Source organism: Carcharhinus amblyrhynchos, unplaced genomic scaffold, assembly GCF_965287045.1.
Source record: "Carcharhinus amblyrhynchos unplaced genomic scaffold, sCarAmb.v2.hapA scaffold_48, whole genome shotgun sequence".
NCBI classification, from domain to species: domain Eukaryota; kingdom Metazoa; phylum Chordata; class Chondrichthyes; order Carcharhiniformes; family Carcharhinidae; genus Carcharhinus; species Carcharhinus amblyrhynchos.
Genome location: NW_027649789.1, coordinates 2,516,032 through 2,542,252, shown reverse-complemented (window position 1 = coordinate 2,542,252; position 26,221 = coordinate 2,516,032). Strand labels below are relative to the sequence as shown.

The following is a 26,221-nucleotide window of genomic DNA, read 5'->3' as shown; positions in this document are numbered from 1 at the left end:
ATGGCGTGCTTGCCTTTATTGGCCAGGGCATTGAGTTTAAGTGTTAGGATGTCATGTTGCAGCTTTATAAAACTTTGGTTAGGCTGCAGTTCGATTTTGCATTCAATTCTGGTTGCCACGTTACAGGAAGGGTGTGGAGGCTTTGGAGACAGTGCAGAAGAGGTTTACCAGAATGCTGCCTAGATTAGGGGATATGAGCTGTAAGGAGAGGATGAACAAACTAAGGGTTCTTTTCTCTGCAGTGGCAGAGGCTGAGGGGAGGCCTGGCTGGAATCTATAAAATGGTCATAGGGTCGACAGTCAGAATTTTCTACTGAGAGTTACAATGTCTACTAATAGGGGGCATGCTTGAACAGACATGTGAAAGGCATGTTTTTTACTCAGAGTTGTAGATGTCTGGAATGCATTGCCAGGGGTGGGGGTGGTAGGTGTCTGGAACGTGTTGCCAGGGGTGGGGGTGGTAGGTGTCTGGAACGTGTTGCCAGGGGTGGGGGTGGTAGGTGTCTGGAACGTGTTGCCAGGGGTAGTGGTGGTAGGTGTCTGGAACGTGTTGCCAGGGGTGGTGGTGGTAGGTGTCTGGAACGTGTTGCCAGGGGTGGGGGTGGTAGGTGTCTGGAACGTGTTGCCAGGGGTGGGGGTGGTAGGTGTCTGGAACGTGTTGCCAGGGGTGGGGGTGGTAGGTGTCTGGAACGTGTTGCCAGGGGTGGTGGTGGTAGGTGTCTGGAACGTGTTGCCAGGGGTGGTGGTGGTAGGTGTCTGGAACGTGTTGCCAGGGGTGGTGGTGGTAGGTGTCTGGAACGTGTTGCCAGGGGTGGTGGTGGTAGGTGTCTGGAACGTGTTGCCAGGGGTGGGGGTGGTAGGTGTCTGGAACGTGTTGCCAGGGGTGGGGGTGGTAGGTGTCTGGAACGTGTTGCCAGGGGTGGTGGTGGTAGGTGTCTGGAACGTGTTGCCAGGGGTGGTGGTGGTAGGTGTCTGGGACACGTTGCCAGGGGTGGTGGTGGTAGGTGTCTGGGACACGTTGCCAAGGGTGGGGGTGGTAGGTGTCTGGAACGTGTTGCCAGGGGTGGTGGTGGTAGGTGTCTGGAACGTGTTGCCAGGAGTGGTGGTGGTAGGTGTCTGGGACACGTTGCCAGGGGTGGTGGTGGTAGGTGTCTGGAACGTGTTGCCAGGGGTGGTGGTGGTAGGTGTCTGGAACACGTTGCCAGGGGTGGTGGTGGTAGGTGTCTGGAACGTGTTGCCAGGGGTGGTGGTGGTAGGTGTCTGGAACGTGTTGCCAGGGGTGGTGGTGGTAGGTGTCTGGAACGTGTTGCCAGGGGTGGGGGTGGTAGGTGTCTGGAACGTGTTGCCAGGGGTGGGGGTGGTAGGTGTCTGGAACGTGTTGCCAGGGGTGGTGGTGGTAGGTGTCTGGAACACGTTGCCAGGGGTGGTGGTGGTAGGTGTCTGGAACGTGTTGCCAGGGGTGGTGGTGGTAGGTGTCTGGGACACGTTGCCAGGGGTGGTGGTGGTAGGTTTCTGGAACGTGTTACCAGGGGTGGGGGTGGTAGGTGTCTGGAACGTGTTGCCAGGGTTGGTGGTGGTAGGTGTCTGGAACGTGTTGCCAGGGGTGGTGGTGGTAGGTGTCTGGGACACGTTGCCAGGGGTGGTGGTGGTAGGTGTCTGGAACGTGTTGCCAGGGTTGGTGGTGGTAGGTGTCTGGAACGTGTTGCCAGGGGTGGGGGTGGTAGGTGTCTGGAACGTGTTGCCAGGGGTGGGGGTGGTAGGTGTCTGGAACGTGTTGCCAGGGGTGGTGGTGGTAGGTGTCTGGAACGTGTTACCAGGGGTGGGGGTGGTAGGTGTCTGGAACGTGTTACCAGGGGTGGGGGTGGTAGGTGTGTGGAATGTGTTGCCGGGGTGGGGGTGGTAGGTGTCTGGGACACGTTGCCAGGGGTGGTGGTGGTAGGTGTCTGGAACGTGTTGCCAGGGGTGGTGGTGGTAGGTGTCTGGAACATGTTGCCAGGGCTGGTGGTGGTAGGTGTCTGGAACGTGTTGCCAGGGGTGGTGGTGGTAGGTGTCTGGAACGTGTTGCCAGGGGTGGTGGTGGTAGGTGTCTGGAACGTGTTGCCAGGGGTGGTGGTGGTAGGTGTCTGGAACGTGTTGCCAGGGGTGGGGGTGGTAGGTGTCTGGGACACGTTGCCAGGGGTGGTGGTGGTAGGTGTCTGGAACGTGTTGCCAGGGGTGGTGGTGGTAGGTGTCTGCAACGCTTTACCAGGGGTGGTGGTGGTAGGTGTCTGGAACGTGTTACCAGGGGTGGTGGTGGTAGGTGTGTGGAACGTGTTGCCAGGGGTGGGGGTGGTAGGTGTCTGGAACGTGTTGCCAGGGGTGGTGGTGGTAGGTGTCTGGAACGTGTTGCCAGGGGTGGTGGTGGTAGGTGTCTGCAACGCTTTACCAGGGGTAGTGGTGGTAGGTGTCTGGAATGCATTGCTGGAGATGGTACGATAGGGAAATTTAATAGGCTTTTAGAGAAACACATGAATATGCAAAGAAGAGAGGGCTATGGACCAAGGGCAGGCAGAAGGGATTAGTTTAATTTGGCGTCATGTTCAGCACAAAATCGTGAGCTGAAGGGCTGTTTCCTCTGCTATGTTCTATGGAAAGAAATATAGAAGATAGTAGCAGGAGGAGGCCATTTAGCCCTTCGAGTCTGCTCCATCATTCACTGTGATCATGGCTGATTGTCCTTTTCAATAGCCTCATCCTACTTTCTCCCCATAAACTTTGATCTCATTTGCCCCAAATGTGATATCCAGCTGCCTCTTGAATACATTGTTCTCAGCAATTTCACTACATGTTTGCACTTTGACTTCCTCTGACTTTCTGGGGTAGATGTTATACTCCCAGAACTGTCAGTGTCCCTTTCTTCTTCTTCAGTTCAAACCATATAACCTTCTTTGATTGTAAGGGGAAGTTTTTGCTTCCTAGCAACATAAAAGACAAGCAAGCATGAGTACAGTACAACAAAAGGCAACACAAACTTTATTCCCTGTCCACAATAACAAACCAAAGGCCTGGGGGAACACAGCTGATCGCCAACTGCTTTCCCTGGACATTGTGCACTTTCCAATTTATAGGGTTTTGTACATTGCGCCCAATACATGGCAATGGGCTCATTCAAAGTTAGCATGAATGGGACACAGGTGGGTTATTGTCATTTCCGACAAGTTACACGATGAGTACCTACTAAAACCATCAGCAACAACACAAAACAGTGACACAATAGCGAAGTATTGAGAAGTCATGAAAGATAGCTGGGATTGATCTGTGGCTAATGGTGAAGTGATCCTATTTCTCTTTGGCCAATCTCTTTGTGATTTGAACTTCTTGTATAATCTAACCAGTTGAGCTATTGTCTATCTTTCCCTGCCTGGAGTCTAAAGTAATAAAGACTGTCTGTAGTGAATAGAGGGTGCAAGGAACCTGTCCATGAGTCGTCACAGTGCTGTGAGCTGCTGACAATATTTCCATCATTCATTACCAGGTGAAATAAATTCAATATAAACATGTATACATGTAAAAATGTCCATGATATTAAGCATAAAAGTCATCCCCTTCACGGTGATACCTTTATGAATGACACTATTATACATTGATGTTAATATTAGTAGAAGAGTGGTAACTATTTTCACCTCCTACAGTGTTCATTGGTCAACTGCTGACGCTGTGAGAAATATAATTCATAAATTACCAGAGCTTAATATCAAAACTCCATCAAATATAAATTTTAACATAGTACAACCCTGCCAGGCTGTTAGAAACCAAGTGAAGATCATTTAATTCACCATTGATCACCAAACTCCACATTTCCCTTGAGAATATTCTCTGCCATGGGAATTAGTCTGGTTTCATCCTGCACTGGAAGTAAATCTTTAACTAATGGGATTTCCCAGTGTAGAGTTTCAGTGAGCAGGATCTCACCTATAATCAGGTTATGGAGATCAGTGGGATTCTCTGGATTTCACTGGGCAGCTGTCTATGTCACACCTGATGAGGAGAGTTAATGATAACTCTTGGGAAATGCCTGATCCCAGAGCTAACATGTTGTATGTTGGAGAGGTGAATTATTCACTGGTTTGGCTAAAGGCAACACTTCAGTCAAATTGATTTTAGTCATGCTTATCTCCAGATGAATGTGGATCCAGATTCACAGCAATATTTGACAATTGTGATATACCAAGGGCTATTCAGATATACAAGACTTCCATTTAGCATCACGTCTGTACCTGTGCTATTCCAATGTGGAGATGCCAGCGTTGGACTGGGGTTAAAATAAATCTGTTGGACTTTAACCTGGTGTTGTGAGACTTCTTACTCTGTTCCAGTGTGCCATGGATCAAATTCTAAGTGGAATAGAAAGACTCCAGTGTTTCATAAGTGATAAGTTGCCGTAAAGAATGAGGAAGACCATCTTGACAACCCAGATGCCACACTCCAGAGACTAGAAGATCATGGATTAAGCGTATAGAAAGATAAATGTGAATTGTTCCAATCTTCTATAGATGCAAAGAGACTGCACAAATTGTCTTCAAAAGTCAAAGCCATTACTGAGGCATCTGCACCTCAACATCAATCATCTTATTTCTCCTTTGGGTTTATTAAAATATTATTCATGAAAGGTATGTCACTAATTTTTACTTTTTAAGGCAATTTTACTTTTGAAGACAATTTATGCAGATTTTTAAGGGAGCAAATTCGAGAGCTCTAGACCGGGACAGATGAAGGCACGGCTGACAATGGAGGGATGAAAGAAATGAGGGATGCAGAATTGGAAGAACGCTTAAACTTTGGATTGTTACAGCGTTGGAGAATGTTTAAGATATCAGAAAGAGTGAGATCCTTCAGAAAATTGAATATGGGAATGAGAATTTTAAAATTAAAGCATTTCTGGACTGAATCCCAATATTGGTCAGTGAACACAGAATGCAGGGTCAATAGGCAGCTGGAGTGAATAAGATCCAGTTTCATAATATGAGTAAGCAGGGGGAAATAAATTTCTCTCTGTTCAACCATACTTTCATTCAGCAGTTAAATGGTTAATGTGTTCATCTTTTAAGTTATCAGATCCTGCATTGAAACATCTGGCACTGGCCCTCAGTTTGAAAGCCTAAACATGAGAAAATCAATGGAGCCTCACACCTGTGGTGGGTGAATTGTTGGAAGGTATTTTGAGAGACAGGATCTACAGGCATTTAGAGATGCAAGGACTGATTAGGGACAGTTAGCATGGCTTTGTGAGTGGAGAATCATGTTTCACAAATTTGATTGAGTTTTTTGAAGGGGTGAACAAGAAGGTAGATGAGGGCAGGGGAGTTGATGTTGTCTACATGGACTTTAGCAAGGCCTTTGACAAGGTACCGCATGGTAGGTTGTTGCATAAGGTTAAATCTCACGGGATCCAGGGTCAGATATCTAAATGGATACAAAATTGGCTTCTTGACAGAAGTGATTGTAGAGAGTTGTTTTTCAAACTGGAGGCCTGTAATCAGCGGTGTGCCTCAGGGATCAGTGCTGGGCCCAATGTTGTTTGTCATTTATATTAATGATTTGGATGAGAATATAGAGGCATGGTTAGTAATTTTGCTGATGACGCTAGGATTGGTGGCATAATGGACAGTGAAGAAATTTATCTCCAATTACAAAGGGTTCTTGATTAATTGGGCCAGTGGGCTGACGAATGGCAGATGGAGTTTAATTTAGATAAATCTGAAGTGATGCATTTTGGTAGATTGAACCAGGGCAGGACTTACTCAGTTAATGGTAGGGTGTTGGGGAGAGTTACGGAACAAAGAAATCTAGGGGTACATGTTCACGCTCCTTGAAAGTGGAGTCACAGGTGGACAGAGTGGTGAAGAAGGCATTCGGCATGCTTGGTTTCATCGGTCAGAACATTGAATACAGGAGTTGGGATGTCTTGTCGAAGTTGTACAAGACATTGGTAAGACCACACTTGGTGTGCAATTCTGGTCACCCTATTACAGAAAGGATATTATTAAACTAGAAAGAGTGTAGAAAAGATTTACCAGGATGCTACTGGGACTTGATGGATTGAGTTATAAGGTGAGGCTGGATAGACTGGGACTTTTTCTCTGGAGCGTAGGAGGCTGAGGGGTGATCTTATAGGGGTCTATAAAAAGGAGGGGCACAGATCACTCGATAGTCAATATCTTTTCCAAAAGGTAGGGGAGTCTAAAACTAGAGGGCGTGGGTTTTAGGTGAGAGGGGAGAGATACAAAAGGGTCCAGAGGGGCAATTTTTTTCACACAGAGGGTGGTGAGTGTCTGGAACGAGCTGCCAGAGGTAGTAGTAGAGACAGGTGCAATTTTGTCTTTTAAAAAGCATTTAGATAGTTACATGGGTAAGATTGGTATAGAGGGATATGGGCCAAATGCGGGCAATTGGGTTTAATTTAGGGGTTTGAATAACGGGCGGCATCAACAAGTTGGGCTGAAGGGCCTGTTTCCATGCTGCAAATCTCTATGATCTCTATGACTCTTATTGAACTCACTGCGTGACAGCAATGAATTACAAACTGTTTGTAACTAACTTTGTTCATAGTTTGAAAAGTTTTTTATACTGGCTCAATGACGTATTTTCTAAACAGCAACTTCCAGTTGGAGGACGGAGACAGAGTGAGAGTTGTTTCAGCACAGCAGGAAGACATCCAACCCATCGAGATGTAATACAAATCTCAAATTACAAAGATCAGATCCAATTACTGAACTGTGATTTGCTGAAAGAAAACCAGGAACATCATGTCTGGTAGCAAAGAGTTTACAAAGAGAAAACTAGCAAAGCACACGGAAGCAGAGAATCTGCAGGTCAAGGTAAGCTTTGTCTGCTCTGGTACTTTATAGGTTTCTTTATTTTAAAGCATTTTCTCAATCTGATTATGTTAACACTGGCTGTTGTAGCTGTTCCCTTTCCATGTGGTTTTATACAGTGACTGAGCTGGAGCAGTGATGAAGGTGGTCTGTTCAACAGTGAGGCTCCCAGAATCAGATCACTCCAGTTCCACGCCATTATTTTTCATTTCACAGAGGGATGGAGTGAGATAAACCAGAGCACTCCCACATCCCAGTTCAGACCGGGCTGGGTCCTGAACCTTCCTCGATATGAGTTTTATCATAATATTTACTGTATCTTTTGGGGAAGGTTTCATTTTTGAAATTACAGGGAATTAATTTTCGGAGCTTAATTTTAGCTGCGCACTCTGCGGCTCCCTGCTCCAACCAATACTCAGGTGTAGCTCAAGTGTTTGACGAAAAGTCACAATATCAGATGTTTACTGTGACTTTTTGTAATGCTACAGAGAGAAGTTCACTGCTCATACTGAATCAGAAATGATACCCTCTCTAATCAGCCTTAAGAACATAAGAAATAGGAGCAGGAGTAGGCCATCTAGCTTAAAATTTGTTTCCAGCTGAATTAGGTGCAGACTTGACAAACTGGTTCAACTGGTTTGTGTCTCCAGTAAATAGAAATTCTAAATAATTTCATAATGGCTTTTACTGGAGGGTAAAACTCAGATACAGGTATTATAAACAGTGTCAGCTCAGATGATCAGTATCATTTCTACTGAGATAACCAGGAATCGGATGCAGTGAATTAACAAAGGCACAGTGACAGTAAACCTGGTGTGATTGAAGTCAAGCAGGAATGTAGTTTCTGAACTGATTGTGAATTACCTCTGAAGTAGCTCTTTCTTCTCCACTTAAATGTGTTGCCTCCCAGGGAGATTTTTCTCCTTACTCCGTGCAGTGAATCCATCCTTTGTAGCTATAGCTATTATCTAACTATGAGCTCCCTACAGTGAATCCATAATTTGTGGCTGTAGCTATTATCTAACTGTGAGCTCCCTGCAGTGAATCCATCCTTTGCAGCTGTAGCTATTATCTAACTGTGAGCTCCCTGCAGTGAATCCATCCTTTGCAGCTGTAACTATTATCTAACTGTGAGCTCCCTGCAGTGAATCCATCCTTTGTGCTGTAGCTATTATCTAACTGTGAGCTCCCTGCAGTGAATCCATCCTTTGCAGCTGTAGCTATTATCTAACTGTGAGCTCCCTGCAGTGAATCCATCGTTTGTGCTGTAACTATTATCTAACTGTGAGCTCTCTGCAGTGAATCCATCCTTTGCGACAGTAGCTATTATCTAACTGTGAGCTCCCTGCAGTGAATCCATCCTTTGCAGCTGTAGCTATTATCTAACTGTGAGCTCCCTGCAGTGAATCCATCCTTTGTGCTGTAGCTATTATCTAACTGTGAGCTCCCTGCAGTGAATCCATCCTTTGCAGCTGTAGCTATTGTCTAACTGTGAGCTCCCTGCAGTGAATCCATCCTTTGCAGCTGTAGCTATTATCTAACTGTGAGCTCTCCGCAGTGAATCCATCCATTCCAGCTGTAGGTATTATCTAACTGTGAGCTCCCTGCAGTGAATCCATCCTTTGCAGCTGTAGGTATTATCTAACTGTGAGCTCTCCTCAGTGAATCCATCCTTTGCAGCTGTAGCTATTATCTAACTGTGAGCTCCCTGCAGTGAATCCATAATTTGTGGCTGTAACTATTATCTAACTGTGAGCTCCCTGCAGTGAATCCATCCTTTGCAGCTGTAGCTATTATCTAACTGTGAGCTCCCTGCAGTGAATCCATAATTTGTGGCTGTAACTATTACCTAACTGTGAGCTCCCTGCAGTGAATCCATAATTTGTGGCTGTAACTATTATCTAACTGTGAGCTCCCTGCAGTGAATCCATCCTTTGCAGCTGTAGTTATTATCTAACTGTGAGCTCTCCGCAGTGAATCCATCCTTTGTGCCTGTAACTATTATCTAACTTTGAGCTCCTCACAGTGAATCGATCCCTTATGGCTGTAGGTATTCTCTAATTGTGAGCTCAGACAGTAACTGAGAAACAGATACTCAGTGTTGAACAGTTCAACACTGGGACCCCTCGCAGCTCAACTTGTTTCTATCCTTCCCCGTCTCTCTGATTTTGACTAGGATGTGATGATATTCACCAGGGATAGGGAGCATTGGATATTCACAGACAGAGTGACGAGACTGGAAGGAGCTTCTTGGGACACAATGTGAGATCATGCACTTTAGATTTAAAAGCGAATGATTTGAGTTAAATAGAACATAGAACATTACAGTGCAGTACAGGCCCTTCGGCCCTCGATGTTGCGCCGACCAGTGGAACCAATCTAATGACCCTCTAACCTAAACTGTTCCAATATTATCCATATGTCTAACTACTGACCATTTGAACGCCCTTAAAGTTGGCGAGTCCACAACTCCTGCAGGCAGGGCTTTCCACGCCCTTACTACCCTCTGAGTAAAGAACCTACCTCTGACATCCGTCCTATAATTACCACCCCTTAATTTAAAGCTATGTCCCCTCGTGTTAGCCATCACCATCCGAGGTAAAAGCCTCTCACTGTCCACCCTATCTAACCCTCTGATCATTTTGTATGCCTCAATTAGGTCACCTCATAACGTTCTTCTCTCGAATGAAAAGAACCTCAAGTCCCTCAGCCTTTCCTCATAAGACCTTCCCACCGTACCGGGCAACATCCTGGTAAACCTCCTCGGCACCCTTTCCAATGCCTCCACGTCTTTCTTATAATGCGGCAACCAGAACTGTACGCAATACTCCAAGTGCGGCCGCACCAGAGTTTTGTACAGCTGTAACATGACCTCACGGCTCCGAAATTCAATCCCTCTCCCAAGAAAAGCTAACACACCGTACGCCTTCTTAACAACCTTATCAACCTGGGTGCCAACTTTCAGGGAGCTATGCACATGTACCCTGAGATCTCTCTGCTCATCAACACAAATGGAGTCCTTCCATTAGCCCTATATTCTGTACTCTGAAGGACATTAATGACAGGTGGTCATGCAGAGACTGATTCTTGATACAGAAATCTCTGAATGTTGGATTCATTTTGTCTAATTTTTTACAGGGCACTATAATGAAGTTAGTTGGAGCTGAGTGCGTTCAGCTTTGAATTCCTTTCCAGTCATCCACATTGGCTCCAAATGCAGCTGAGCTGTTAGGTTCATACCTGAGATCTCTTCTCGGCCTTTTGGCTAAGATCAAATACAATATTGGCATTCTATACTTGACTGAAGTCATTAGGTTACATTTTAGCTTCATTTGAAGCACTTTTTAAAAGCGGCGTCTCGACTTTCTTTGGTTAAGATGCAAATGAGATCAAGCCTTGGAGGAGGAGCTATGCCTCCTCCAATCAGCTTGGATCATGTAGATCAAGCCCAAGACAGGAGGTGAGAGCCCTGTCTTGTCAGCTTGGATCGGGAATGTCCCAACTTGTTGAGGCTCTGAATTGGATTTGATTGGATTGAATTGGAATGAAAACAATACCTGAAATGAGGAGACTGATCTGCTGATAGACTAGTTCAACTGGTTATATTTTTGAGATTAAACTGAGTATAATTTAATAAGCTGCCCCCATTTACTGATTTACCTCAACTGATAATTCCTTCTCTGTAAGATCCTGTCATATCAATTCATTAGAATGATTATAAATGGTGTTAAAGGAAAGAAAGCACTGTTCATGTTCTGAAGGATTGTGAGGTTAGGAAACAGATACCCATTCAGTAACACACAGCGGGTTACTTGTGGTACCATCAGGATTGAATTGTTAGATCAGACAGTGCGTTAAACTGGGAAGGGATGGTTTGGGCAGCGGTTCAGCACAGACCCCGACATCCTTCAGTGGAATTAGATAAACAATTGAAGAAAGAATATGCAGAGTGAGAAAACTTTAACCTTGTTCTCATAAAAAAACCAGTGCAGATATCAGAGCCTGCTCATTGAATTTTAAACTATTTTAATATCCATGGAAATAAATAATATTAAGATGTAGTAATCTTACCCAGGCCAGTTTTCCATTACCAAACAGCCATTTATTTACAATGGCAGTTGAGTGCTGTTCGACTGCTATAGAGTGTAAATCGGCCCTGAGTCTATAACTGCTGGCCTAAATGGAGCCAACTGATTTTCAATGCCCCACCCCGCCCCCTCCACTGATGTCCATCTATGGCTCATTGCTGGCAGTGGCCGTGCTTGTGACTGGTATTGACGCCTGTACTGAAACAGGTTCTCTATTCCGGTGATGGTTCAGGTGTTTCCTGATTACCTTGACCTGCACTGGACTTTGGACAATATGGGCCCTGTCTTTTACATTATAATCTTGAGGACCCAATGGACACCCGTCCTTCAAGTTCCTCACATGGACTGGGTCACAGGTCTTAAGTGTTCTTTCTGTTTTCACAGAATCCTGGTTCTTCATCTGGGTCTTCTGTTGGGATTCCATCCTCCCTGTCAGGTTTGGGAAAAGTAAGCTTTGTCGTCCCATTAAGCATTGTTGAAGGGGTGGCGCGGGCTTGTTGGGCCAAAGGGCCTGTTTCCGTGCTGGGTTGTTCTTTGTTCTTTGGTTGTTCTTTGTATTAATACTTCCACTGGGGTGATTCCTGTTATTGTATGAGAAATTGGCCTGTAGTTGAATAGAAATTGCACCAGTTTGGTCCTTATGGAACCACAGGTTGCTTCTCAGTGCCCAGATTAAAAGTCTGCACCATTTGATAATGGGTGATAGGGTGCTGTCGTCATGTGTTTGATGCCATTGGAAAGTATGAAGATCTGAAACTTGATCTTGTGAAGGCAGTGCAATGGTCAGAGAGCAGGATTTCAGGTATCCTGTGCGTGCTGAAACTTTGTTGTAAGTTCTCAATGGAAGTGATGGAGTTCATCTAATGTATCTCCAACCATTTGGAATGTGCTTCAACCACGATCAGAAACAAAGCCCAAAAAAGAACAAAGAACAAAACAGCCCGGGAAACAGGCCCTTCGGCCCAATGAGTCAGCGCTGCCATTTTAACATTACCAGTCCCCCCTCCACCCATGACCCTTATCTATGCTTATGGCATTCCACATTGAGGGAAAAACTAATTTAGAGACAATTTATTACCACCAATCAGCCTAAGAGCACATCTTTGGGGTGTGGGAGGAAACCAGAGCACCCGGGGAAAACCCACGCAAGCACGGGGAGAATGCGCAAACTCCCACAGACACTAGCCCAAATCCATGTGTCTGCACAGCAAACAGTGATAGTCACTGAGCCGTCGTCTTGCCCAGCATCTGGTACAGTTTAAGCGTACACTAACAACATGAAGCACTAGGCTATTCTCGAAACATCCAAGAGCAGCCCTCGTACGACCCATCGCGTGTATGCCCCTCGTTGGACAACAAGACGGACCGACTTAAAACCTGTGAATTAGAAGAGAAAAACATCAGTATCATCCACATCCTTATACGTTACCGGGGACGTCCCAAGGCTACTGAACCTGATTTGAAACAATCTCCTATATCCCTCCATCTCCAAAAAAGGCCCAGTGAATTCTAAGTGGACCATATCCAGGGCCTAACAGACCACTCCCATGGATGTAGGGCAGCTGCGGGGCAGTTTTTGGCTCTCCTGGTAAAACTCACAGTGTTGAACCAAGTCACAAATGTCTGTGTCAAGCCCAGGCCACCACATGTAGCTCCAAGTGAGTGCTTCCACCTTTGAAATCTGGGAGTGCTGTGGTGCATTATATTGTCTCAGGGCTGCCCTCTGAGTCGCTTTCAATTCTCAGGGGAGTGGGTCTTTATATGCCCAGTCCTGGATACAGGCAGAAACATTGAGGTTAAGGGAACCCATTGTGTGTCAAAGTAAGGTCCTATTTGGAGTCAAAATGAATTAGGGGGAGAAAAGTTTCTGTTTAACCTCCAGCTGCATCGCCACTACTGCGCGCCACCTCCCCCCACCCCCCACCACCTCTCAGCCCCCAGACCACCTTTGATATGGTAGGGCATTCAGGGCCCAGCAGGGAATTCAATTAAGAATAAATCTCTTGTAATAATTTGCTAACCCTTGGAAGGAATTCAGTTCTGTGGGGATTCGTTGGAGCAGGCGCGGCCTGGCCTTCGCTTCCACCAGATGGACACCCTTGGCACTCACTCAATCACCTGGGTGGTACAGGGCAGTTGTTTGGAAGTCACATTTGTCCTTTTTCATGCATAACAAAACCTTCAAAAATTGCTGTTGGACCATTTCCAGAATTGCCAGGAGCTCATGTCCCGATGTACCTGAGCAACACAGGAACTCTGCCACCTGAGATTGTGGGGGTGGGTCAGCAGGGGGCGGGGCTGGGTCAGCAGGGGGCGGGGCTGGGTCAGCAGGGGGCGGGGCTGGGTCAGCAGGGGGCAGGGCTGGGTCAGCAGGGGGCAGGGCCGGGTCAGCAGGGGGTGGGTCGGGTCAGCAGGGGGCGGGGCTGGGTCAGCAGGGGGCAGGGCTGGGTCAGCAGGGGGCGGGGCTGGGTCAGCGGGGGGGGCAGGGCTGGGTCAGCGGGGGGGGGCAGGGCTGGGTCAGCAGGGGGTGGGCTGGGTCAGCAGGGGGCGGGGCCGGGTCAGCAGGGGGCGGGGCCGGGTCAGCAGGGGGCGGGGCCGGGTCAGCTGGGGGCGGGGCCAGGTCAGCTGGGGGCGGGGCCGGGTCAGCTGGGGGCGGGGCTGGGTCAGCTGGGGGCGGGGCTGGGTCAGCTGGGGGCGGGGCTGTGTCAGCAGGGGGTGGGGCTGGATCAGTGGGAGTGGGGCCGTTCAGCGGGGGGCAGGTCTTGGTCAGCAGGGGGTGGTGTCATTCAGCAGGGCTGGGACATGTCCAGCGGGTGGCAGGACTGCTGTGTGTGGCCGGGTCGATGAACTGACTCACTTTTACATTTCCACAATGGAGTAAGGAGAGGATATATAAGAATCGATTACATAAGAAATAGGAGCAGGAGTAGGCCATCTAGCCCTTCGAGCCTGCCCCGCCATTCAATAAGATCATGGCTGATCTGAAGTGGCTCAGTTCCACATTCCCACTTTCTCCCCATAACCCTTAATCCCCTTGCCTACCAAAAACCCATCAACCCGCGTCTTAAATATATTTAGCGAGGCAGCCTCCACCACTTCAACGGGCAGAGAATTCCAGAGATTCACCACCCTTTGAGTGAAGAAGTTCCTCCTCAACTCTGTTCTAAACTGCGCCCTTCTTATTTTGAGGCTGTGCCCTCTAGTCCTACTGTCCTTTCTGAGCGGGAAGAGTCTCTCCACCTCTATCCTATCCATCCCTTTCATCATCTTACATGTCTCAATAAGATCCCCCCTCATCTTTATAAACTCGAACGGGTACAAGCCCAGTCTATTCAGCCTCTCATAGCTCAACTCCCTCAACTCCGGTATCAGCCTAGTGAACCTCCTCTGCACTCCCTCCAAGGCCAAAATATCCTTGCGCAAGTGCAGCAACCAAAACTGCACACAGTACTCCAGCTGCGGCCTCACCAGTGCCCTGTACAGTTGCAGCAAGACCTCCCTACTTTTATATTCAATCCCCCTCGCTATGAAGGCCAGCATCCCATTCGCCTTCCTGACCACCTGCTGCACCTGCAGGCTGGGTTTTTGCGATTCATGCACAAGGACCCCCAGGTCCCTCTGCACCGTAGCATGCTGCAGCTTTTCGCCCTGTAAGTAGTAGTCCTTCCTACTATTATTCCTGCCAAAGTGGATAACCTCACACTTGCCAACATTGTATTCCATCTGCCAGGTCCTCGCCCACTCGCTCAGCCTATCTAGATGCCTCTGCAGACTTTCTACACCCTCCGCACAATTTGCTGTTCCACTTATCTTTGTGTCATCGGCAAATTTCAACACCTTACACTCGGCTCCCTCCTCCAGATCATCTATATAAATGGTAAATAGCTGAGGCCCCAGCACTGATCCCTGGGGCACTCCACTAGTCACCAACCGCCAATCCAAATAGCACCCATTGAACATAAGAACATAAGAAATAGGAGCAGGAGTAGGCCATCTAGCCCTTCGAGCCTGCCCCGCCATTCAATAAGATCATGGCTGATCTGTCGCTGCTCAGTTCCACTTTCCCGCCCTCTCCCCATAACCCTTAATCCCCTTGTCTATCAAAAACCTATCAACCCGCGTCTTTTGTGTGGCACCTTATCAAACGCGTTCTGAAAATCGAAAAACACCACATCCACCGGTTCCCCCCTGTCCACCGCACTAGTCACATCCTCATAGAAATCCAATAAATTCGTCAGACACGACTTCCCCTTAACGAATCCGTGCTGCGTCTGCTCTATCAAACAATTCTTCTCAAGATGCCTCGCTATTTCCTCTTTGATTACGGATTCAAGCATTTTTCCTACAACAGACGTTAAACTAACCGGCCTATAATTCCCTGCCTTTTGCCTGCTACCCTTTTTAAACAGCGGCGTAACATTAGCTGTTTTCCAATCTTCCGGCACTTCCCCAGAATCCAGCGAGGTTTGGAAAATAATCACTAAGGCATCCACTATCACCTCCGCCATTTCCTTCAGAACCCTTGGATGCATTCCATCCGGTCCTGGGGACTTGTCCACCATCAGCCCCTCCAGTCTGTCGAGCACTGCCTCTCTAGTAACAATGATCTCATTCAGACCCTCCACTCCTACCATCTTTCCATCGTTAACACCCAGCAAACTATTCACGTCCTACTCCGTGAAGACCGAAGCAAAAAAGTTATTCAAGGCCTCAGCCATTTCCCCATCCCCCACCACTAAATCCCTCCTCTCATCCTCTAAGGGTCCAACATCCACCCTAGCCAGCCTCCTCCTCTTTATATATTTATAAAAACTCTTACTGTCCTTTTTTATATTTAGCGCTAGCCTAGATTCAAAGTCTATCCTTCCTTGCTTTATCAGCTTCTTTGTCATTCTTTGTTGACATTTAAACCTCTCCCAATCCTCTTCTCGCCCACTACTTTTAGCCACTCTAAACACATCAGCTTTTAATTTAATACTCTCCTTTATCTCCTTTGTTATCCACGGCTGATTATCTCTTCTCCTACGATCCTTCTTTACCATCGGAATGATACAAACTGAGTTTGAATGGGTTTACAGCTATCACGGCACACAGTGACACAAATAGAAAAAAATGCAACAGTTTGCATCTATATACCACTTTTACCATAAATGTTGTGTCACCTGTGGCTGTGTGTAGAAGGGCAGTACTTTCCCATAATATTGTCCAATTTAGTAACAGGGCCCACTGCCAAATTGCCCACTGAGGTCAGCCTGGAAACCACAAGGCAGACTGAAGGAGAATCCCTATCAGGAATCAGTGCAATGAGGATTAGCCGTGTTGCCTTGCTGGATTGTATAAGCAGATATTGAGTCTTGCTAAAGAGGCAGGTGACTTGGTGAATGTGAGGAAGGTTCTTGGGAGAGTGAAGAATTTGCTGTGTCCGTAATGTGTTTTATTACTGATCTTGAACTATGTGAAAATCCAGATTTGGGTTAAACTTTAATCTGTATGAAAATCCACTCTGGTAATCTGACTGTCCATGTTATACGCTATGTTGAAGTTTTCCTTGGCAAACTGATTAGCTGTCCAAGTTTAAATAAGGATATATTTGGGGGAATTTTACAGCCTCGCTCGGGCGAGATTTCAATTCCAGAGCAGGCGAGGCAGTAGAATTCCAGCCATTGTGTGTAAAGTTTGGCTCAATGAAGAGATTGGTGTTTATTTCCTTTCTGTTCTGTTTTGCTGAGTATCTGAATTCCTTGAAATAAATATTTATATTTATTATTGGATTTTGATAACTGTGTGAGTTGTTGAAATGAGTGAACTCCTCTCTGCTGATCACAATCCCCAACCTCTTTAGAACATTACAGCGCGGTACAGGCCCTTCGGCCCTCGATGTTGCGCCGACCAGTGGAACCAATCTAATGACCCTCGAACCTAAACTACTCCATTGTTATCCATATGCCTATCCACTGACCATTTGAATGCCCTTAAAGTTGGCGAGTCCACAACTGCTGCAGGCAGGGCATTCCACACCCTTACTACCCTCTGAGTAAAGAACCTACCTCTGACATCCATCCTATAATTACCACCTCTCAATTTAAAGCTATGTCCCCTCATCTTAACCATCACTATCCAAGGAAAAAGGCTCTCACTGTCCACCCTATCTAACCCTCTGATCATCTTGTATGCCTCAAACAGGTCACCTCGTAACCTTCTTCTCTCTAATGAAAAGAACCTCAAGTCCCTCAGCCTTTCCTCATAAGACCTTCCCACCATACCAGGCAACATCCTGGTAAACCTCCTCTGCACCCTTCCCAATGCCTCCACATCTTTCTTATAATGCGGCAACCAGAACTGTACGCAATACTCCAAGTGCGGCCGCACCAGAGTTTTGTACAGTTGTAACACGACCTCACGGCTCCGAAATTCAATCCCTCTACCAATAGAAGCTAACACACCATATGCCTTCTTAACAACCTTATCAACCTGGGTGCCAACTTTCAGGGAGCTATGCACATGTACCCCGAGATCTCTCTGCTCGTCAACACTACTAAGCTTTAGACATCAGAGTAGGAAAATGTTCCAAGCCAGTTACCAACAGAAAATTTAATGGAAAGCAAAGGCCCTACACAATTAAAGGAGCAGCTGGGCAGGTGACCAATTTTGGTCATTTTGTTCACCTTTTTAAGACAAACTTGAGAGGAGCAGGGAAAATAAAAGCAGCCAAGAGTTTTAGGGAGTGAATTCCAGAGCTCAGGATTTGGTCTCAGTTGTGGACAAATGATCCTCAACATGTCAGATTGGGGAAGTTGGAGGGCAGAGATGTTGCTGTCTTGCAGGGCTGATGTAGATTACTTTTGTATATTTATAGTATTTTTAGTGATTCCAAGTGCGGCCGCACCAGAGTTTTGTACAGTTGTAACACGACCTTCAGCCTTGCAGCTGAACAGGGGCACTTTAAGTGAGGGATAGCGTGACGGCCATTGGGATGCTGCTATCTGCCGTTTGCATGGGTAACTGGGCAGTGTGGCATTACAGCCCATAGTGTTAACATTTCCTGAATAAAGCTCTGGAGTATTATCCAAACTCGAAACATTGGCTCTATTCTTTCTCCACAGATGCTGTCAGACCTGCTGAGATTTTTCTGTTTATATTAGATGAATAGGAATGGATGGGCCATGGAGAGATTTGAACACTCAAAATTGAAATGTTGTCAGGCTGTCAGTCAGTGTCAGTTGGTGAGCAAAGGGGAAGGGAGTGAGACTTAGTGTGAGTTAGGATTCAGGAAGCAGAGTTCCAGAGCAGTGAGAACATAGAGCTAGATATCAGCAGCTTACAAGTGGAACCTGCTTCTCGGTTTATGAGAAATAGAAGAGGGCCAATGACAGAGATAATGGTGTGGGAGAGGCCAATGTTACTGATTCACTAGATGGAAAGTAATAGCTAATTGCACCAAGAGCATCTGATGCATTTCCACTCAGCTGGATGACAAGAGGCAGGAGTTGGAGAAGATTGACATGGTCAAGTATGTTAAAGGCTGCAGACGGGTGAATGAAGATAGTATTTGTGATTTTAAGAGGAGTGTTGGCTTTGTGACAGGGTGGAAACATGACTGTGTTGTGCTATTGCAAAAATGGCCATGGACTGGGGAGGTAACAACATGTTCAGTGAGTTTGAAGAGGGAAGGGGAAACTGGAGATGGGGCAGTGGCTTGTCAGGGTGAAGGGTGGATTTCTCAAGGAATCTGATGAGAACGACTGGTGTTTTGTGAAACTGCTGTGAAATCTGAGAGTTTTCAGTTTATTTATTATTGCCTCAAGTAGGTTTACATCACATTGCAATGAAGTTACTGTAAACTCCCCTAGTCAGCACACCTCTTTCGGAATGTGTGAGGAAACCGGAGCACCCGGAGAAAACCCATACAGACATTGGGAGTTCATAGAATCCCAATAGTGTAGAAGGTGGCCATTCGGCCCATTCAGCCTGCACCGACCATAATCCCACCCTGGCCCTATCCCCAGAACCTCACATATTTCCCTTGTTAATCCCCCTGACACTACGGAGCAATTTAGCATGGCCAGTTAGCCTAACCTGTCCATCTTTTGGACTGTGGGAGGAAAATGGAGCATCCAGAGGAAACCCAAGCAGACACGGGGAGAATGTGCAAGCTCCACACAGTCAGCCAAGGCTGGAATTGAACCTGGGCCCCTGGTGCTGTGAGCACTGTGACGCTGTACTGCCCATGCAGCCGTAAGTTCTACTGGTTGACAGGTTCTCAAGAAATCGATCCTGCACATCTTTGGAAGTGCAGCCTGTGCAGTGGCACAAGCCAGGAATTGAACCCGGGCCCCTGGTGGGGCAGTAGTGCTAACCACTGCACTGCTAACACTACTACTAATATTGTAGTAACACGTGAGATTGTAACGCTCTGAAATATATCTTACATACCAGTAAAGATCTCAACACTCTGTTTCTGATTTTAATATTTACATCTGATCCTGACATTGATTTTATCCTCATTACAGAGTCTCAGAATTAGGGAACATCTGTCAATATCATAACTGAAGGTTCAAACAAAGGAGAATATTGAACGTCTTCAACAAGAATCAGCATGAACACAGGTAGGATCACAAAACAATACAAATAGAGTATCATGGATAGAACCCTACAGTGCAGAAAGAGGCCCTTTGGCCCATCGTGTCTGCACCGCCCACCATCCCACCCAGGCCCTACCCCCAAACCCCTACATATTTTACCCGCTAATCCCTCTAACCTCCGCATCTCAGGACACTAAGGGGCAATTTTAGCACGGCCAATCAACCTAACCTGCACATCTTTGGACTGTTGGAGGAAACCGGAGCACCCGGAGGAAACCCACGCAGACACGAGGAGAATGTGCAAATTCCACACACACAGTGACCCGAACCAGGAACCGAACCCAGGTCCCCGGAGCTGTGAAGCAACAGTGTTAACCACTGTGCCTACTGTACCGCCCAAATGTAATTCCTATCCTGTCTGCAGCTCACACAGGAAAAGGGAACGGGACTGGGACTGATAGAAAGTTGGAGTGAGTGACCATCTAGAGCAGGTTTGACGAAGGTTTGGCCCAGGGTCCGGGTGTGACCTGTGAAGCTCCTCTACGTGGTCCCAGAGACCATTTTCAAATTGTTATCAAACAGCTGAGTTCCAATTCAAATTCAGATGTTGTTTCTGTCCTCCATCTGCTGCTGATAGGCCGACTAGTGAGAGTATCAGCAGCTAACGAACAAGAGAAGCAATCTATGATTGGTGGCGAAGTGAACAGTCTGCTGAAGGCAGGTGTTGGACAGGCACGGAGGGGCCGGGAGGATAAACTCACTGAGCTATTAGTGTTTAGAAATTCACATTCCCACCTATCCTCAATAACATTTGGTTCGCTTGCATAACAAAAATGTATCCACTCCAATTTAAAATATTTAATGACCCAGCAGTCCAACCTCTTCTGAAGCAGAGAGTTCCAGAGGGCCACATCAGCTCTAAGAGAAAAAAAAAATCTCCTAATGTTTGACCTAAAAACACAACTCCGGATTTTAAAACAATGCCACCTAGTTCTGGACTTACCCACAAGGTTAAACATCCTTTTCATGTCCTTGTTGTGAATATTGTTCAGCATCTTAAATACTTCAGTTAAGCCACTGCTCACTTTTCTGAACTTGTGTGGAAATTTTATGGAACCTTTCCTCAGAAGACAACCCGTCCGTTCATGTGTCAGTTCAGTTATTGCCAGTCCACCTAACCCGCACATTTTTGGACTGTGGGAGGAAACCCACACAGACATGGGAGGAATGTGCAAACTTTACACAGACAGTCACCCAAGCCGGGAATTGAACCTGGGTCCCTGGCGCTGTGAGGCAGCAGTGCTAACCCACTGTGCCAAATGCAAAGTAGGTAAGGCATTTTTGTCAGATTGATTATAGGGATCTGAGCCTTGTTGATGAGGCCAACATTTATTAGAACAAAGAACAAAGAACAAAAACAGCCCGGGAAACAGGCCCTTTGGCCCAACGAGCCCACGCCGCCATTTTAACATTACCAGTCCCCCCCCCTCCACCCATTACCTTAACTATTGTTTATGGCATTCCACATTGAGGGAAAACTAATTTAGGGACAATTTATTACCTCCAGTCAGCCTAATAGCACATCTTTGGGTGTGGGAGGAAACCGGAGCACCCGGAGAAAATCCGCGCAAGCATGGGGAGAATGCGCAAACTCCCACAGACACTGGCCCAAATCCATGTGTCTGCACAGCAAACAGTGATAGTCACTGAGCTGTTGTGTTGCCCAGCGTCTGGTCCAGTTTAGGCACACATTAACGACATGAAGCACTAGGCTACTCTTGAACATTCAAGAGCAGCCCAAGTACGACCCATCACGTGTATGCCCCTCGTTGGACAACAAGGCGGACCGACTTAAAACCTGTGAATTAAAAGAGAAAAACATTAGAATCATTCCACATCCTTTTACATTACCAGGGACGTCCCAATGCTAATGAACCTTATTTAAAACAATCTCCTATATTCTCCCATCTCCAACCCACTCATGTGCCTGTCTAAGTTACTCTTAAACAACTCCAGCGTGCCTGCCTCCACCACCTTACTTGGCAGAGCATTCCATACCCCCACTACCCTCTGTGTGAAAAACCTCCCTCTAATATCTGTGTTATACCTCTCCCCCCTCACCCTAAGCCCATGGCCCCTCGTGTCTTCCCTTGAAAAGTAGTGATGACTCACCTCCTTGAACTGCTACAGTCCATGTGGTGCAGGGACACTCACGGTATATTGGAAAAAAGGGTTCCAGGATTTTGTCGAAGTAACGGAGTGAGGCAGGATGTAATTGCAAGTCAGGATATATAGCTTGGAGGGGACTTTCCAGGTGGTGTATTCCCATGCCTCCGCTGCCCTACCAGGTGATCAAGTTCATGGTTTTGGAAGATGCTAGTAAGGGATATTGAACGGTGATTAGCATCCCAGAAACCCAGATTCGATTCCAGCCTTGGGTGACTGTCTGGAGTTTGCATGTTTTCCCTGTGTAATTGAGGGTTTCCTCCAGACGTTCTGGCTTCCTCCCATACTCCAAAGATGTGCTGGTTGGGTAGATTGGTCATCTTAAATTGCACCTTAGTATCCAAAGATGTTTAGGTTAGGTGGATTAGCTATGATCAATGTCGGAGATGACAGGGATAGTCATGATGTGGGTATGCCGGCGTTGGACTGGCGTAAACACAGTAAAAAGTCTGACAACACCAGGTTTTAGTCCAACCTATTTATTTGATAATAGACTCACAAGCTTTCGGGGTTAGTCCCTTCGTCAGGTGAATGAAAGCTTGTGAGTCTATTATCAAATAAATAGGTTGGACTAAAACCTGGTGTTGTCAGACTTTTTACTATGACAGGGATAGGGCAGGGGAGTGGTCCAAGGGAGTATGCTCTTGCGAAGAGTTGGTACAGACTCAATGGGTTGAATAACCTCCTTCTGCACTGTTGGGATTCTATGGTTCTCTGGATCATTGTGAGTTGCTGCAGCACATCTTGTCGATGCCACATATTCTTTAGTTGAGGAGGGAATGCATGTGCTTAGATTCTCTCTTGTTATTCCTTGGCACTTGTGTGGCACAAATGTTACATTCCACCTCCACTTGGCAGACAATTCAGTATTACCATCACTCTATTGGCCATTATTGATATTCTGGGGATATTCTGGTGACCCACCATCCCAGATTTTCTGGACCGTCCTACATATATGAACCCTGTGTCTCTGGGTTGTCTCCTGCTCGGATGCTTGTCATCCTGTGATGTTTCAAATTCAGCACGTGCACTGTGTATGTTTGCCGAGGTGCAGCCTTTCTGACACGCCTGGGAATGACCTGCCCCATCCCTCTACGCCCCAGCACTAGAGATTTGGAAGCATCCTCGCCCCATCTCCATTCCCATTCTTACCTCATAGTTGGTCACCTTGACCAGAAACTGACCAACTATATAAATGCTGTAGCAACAAGAGCAGGTTGGAGGCTGGGCATTCTGCAGAGACACCTCCTATCTCCTTCGAGTCAACAATACACAAGGTTCAATTTTTTTAAGTGTCATAAGTAAGCTTACATTAACACTGCAATGAAATTACTGTGAAAATCCCCAGCTCCTGTTCAGGTACACTGAGGGAGAATGTAGCATGGGGCAATGCACCTAACCAGCATGTTTTTCGGACTGTGGGAGGAAATCGAAGCACCCAGAAGAAACACACGCAGGTACGGGGAGAACATGCGGACTCTGCACAATCATGGCGGCACGGTAGCACAATGGTTAGCACTGCTGCTTCACATCTCCAAGGACCTGGGTTCGATGCCCGGCTTGGGTCACTGTCTGTGTGGAGTTTGCACGTTCTCGTCATGTCTGCTTGGGTTACCACGGGGGCTCCAGTTTCCTCCCACAGTCCAAAGATAGATCAATTGGCCATGCTAAATTGTCCCTTAGTGTCCTGAGATGCGTAGATTAGAGGGATTAGTGGATAAATGTGTATGGATATGGGGGTAGGACTTGGGTGGAATTGTGGTTGGTGCAGACTCGATGGGCCCAATGGCCTCTTTCTGCGCTGTAGGGTTTCTATGATTTTTATGAATCCCAAGCCGGGAATCGAACCTGGCTAGCCACTGTGTTGCCCAACTGGGGTGTAATGGAAAACTTGCAACTTGCCTGATAACTGTGGCTTCACAAGCGCACAAGGAGTTCTACACCACTGAGGAGAATGTAACCCACCTGATCAGCAGCCCATCCACCACCTAACTGCCTTTACCACCAATGCTCAAAGATAGCAAAATGCATCATTTACAGGATGGACTGCAGCAACTCACCAAATTGCCTTTAACAACACTTTCCAATCCTGCGATTTCTTCCCGCCCAGAAGGACAATGACAGCAGAAAGATGGGAAGATCACTCTCGCTAATTACAGATTGCCTCCAATCCACACAACACCTTCACTTGGAACCAGACAGCCATTCCTTCACTGTCACTGGATAGAGATCCTGTCATTACCTGCCCAGCAGCACTGAGTGAACATACACCAGGCACATTGCAACAGTCCAAGAGAGTATCTCACCGGCTTTCCAATGGCAATTAAGGATTCACAACAAACTGCCCTTGTCAGGAACTCTCTAATCCAGTGACTGATTTAAAAAAGTATTGCATTTATTTTTGAAATTTAAAATCTCTTGTTAACCATGGGTACTAACGGGTCTGGGACAAAGGTGGTTATTGGAAGTAAGGTCAAATATGTTAGTGCTGTACATTTCTGCATTCCCACAGGTGTTTGATAATGTGGCCCACAACAGCCTTCTGTAAATGGAAGTCTCTCCATTTGTGTTTACAGATCTGAACTTTGTTATCTCTCAGTTCCTGACAAACTGTGATGATTACCAACTGTTCCAACTGACAAAATTCTACTGGGACAGACTAGAACAGGCGATTGAAGGAGGAGTGGATGGAGTCAGCTTATCGTTAACATACGAGAGGATTTTCACTGGACAAGAACATAGGGTAAGTGGGAGTTCAGGATATTGTCTACCTGATTCGCTGCAGGAAAGGATGTCCCGAGGCCTGGTACATTGGGGAGACCATGCAGACACTACAACAACGGATGAATGAACATCACTCGACAATCACCAGGCAAGACTGTTCCCTTCCTGTTGGCGAACATTTCAGCTGTCACAGGCGTTCGGCCTGTGATCTTCGAGTAAGCATTCTCCAAGGCGGCCTTCACGACGTGTGACAGCGCAGAGTCGCTGAGCAGAGACTGATAGCCAAGTTCTGCACACATGAGGATGGCCTCAACTGGGATCTTGGGTTCATGTCACACTATCTGTAACCCCCGTGACTTGCCTGGGTTTGTAAAATCTCACTTACTGTCCTGTCTGGAGACAATACACATCTCTTTAACCTATTCTTAATGCAATCTCCACTCACATTGTCGGCATCTTTAAGACTTGAATAGCAGATTAGCTGTAAAGACTCACATTCTAATCAGTATTCTGTAAACTGTGTGTGTCTTTATACGCCCTTCTCTGATCAGAACCTTCCACACACCTGATGAAGGAACACTGTTTCCCAAAGCTTGTGGGATTAATATCAAAGAAACTGGTTGGACTTGAATCTGGTTTTGTGAGACTTCTTACTGTATTCAGTTACATGGCCCAGTCAACCCTGCAAAGTCCTCACTGACATTTAGAACATAGAACATTACAGCGCAGTACAGGCCCTTCGGCCCTCAATGTTGCGCCGACCAGCGGAGCCAATCTAATGACCCTCTAACCTAAACTATTCCAATGTTATCCATATGCCAATCCACTGACCATTTGAACGCCCTTAAAGTTGGCAAGTCCACAACTGCTGCAGGCAGGGCATTCCACGCTCTTACTACCCTCTGAGTAAAGAACCTACCTCTGACATCCGTCCTATAATTATAAGCCCCTTAATTTAAAGCTATGTCCCCTTGTGTTAGCCATCACCATCCGAGGTAAAAGGCTCTCACTGTCCACCCTATCCAATCTTTGATCATCTTGTATGCCTCAATCAGATCACCTCGTAACCTTCTTCTCTCCAATGAAAATAACCTCAAGTCCCTCAGCCTTTCCTCATAAGACCTTCCCACCATACCAGGCAACATCCTGGTAAACCTCCTCCTTTGTGGACTTGTGGCAGGCTTTATGGAACCCATCCCGCAGACATGTCAAGCTATAACCTGCCATCAATATGATCCTGGAACTATGATGATCAAACAATGTCCCAGACTCCTCCCCTACAATTCCTGGATATGTACGTTCACACCGGGTGGTTCTACTAGAAATTACACCCCAGTGATATCGTATAAACTTGGAGAGGCCTCATCATTGTGCCTGGACCCCACAAAATCTTCTGTCCTGAGGTTAACTATAGACAAGAAAACCTCCTCCTGATCACTGGTGAAAATGGACTTTTCCATGTCAATGTGAGTAAAAAAAGAACAGGCACAAAATATATTCAGGCTAGCTGCATGGCAGTAGAGAGAGGGCTTAATTTCTTCAGTCAGACTGTCTCAGGAACTGACTGAACTTCCCAAATTTTGAAAGTCAGATCAGCCAGACTGAGCTTGTGGCTCTTGGCAAGTGAACGTGGAAAATCCTAATTTTGTTCTCATCCATCTGACAGTTGCAAATGCACCAGTCCATGACATAAGAACATAAGAAATAGGAGCAGGAGTCGGCCATCTAGCCCTTCGAGCCTGCCCCG

At 46.7% G+C, this 26,221-nt stretch overlaps 1 protein-coding gene across 1 annotated transcript in view; it reads left to right on the top strand.

The window, feature by feature from the left end:
* The first annotated feature begins 6,785 nt into the window (after positions 1-6,785).
* The window catches only part of LOC145337423 (NACHT, LRR and PYD domains-containing protein 3-like), a 111,681-nt gene continuing 92,245 nt past the window's right edge, over positions 6,786-26,221 (top strand). Inside the window, 4 exon segments of the mRNA XM_080182196.1 lie at positions 6,786-6,857; positions 18,409-18,474; positions 19,467-19,548; positions 24,327-24,493. Coding sequence (XP_080038322.1) covers positions 6,786-6,857; positions 18,409-18,474; positions 19,467-19,548; positions 24,327-24,493 — 387 coding nt within the window.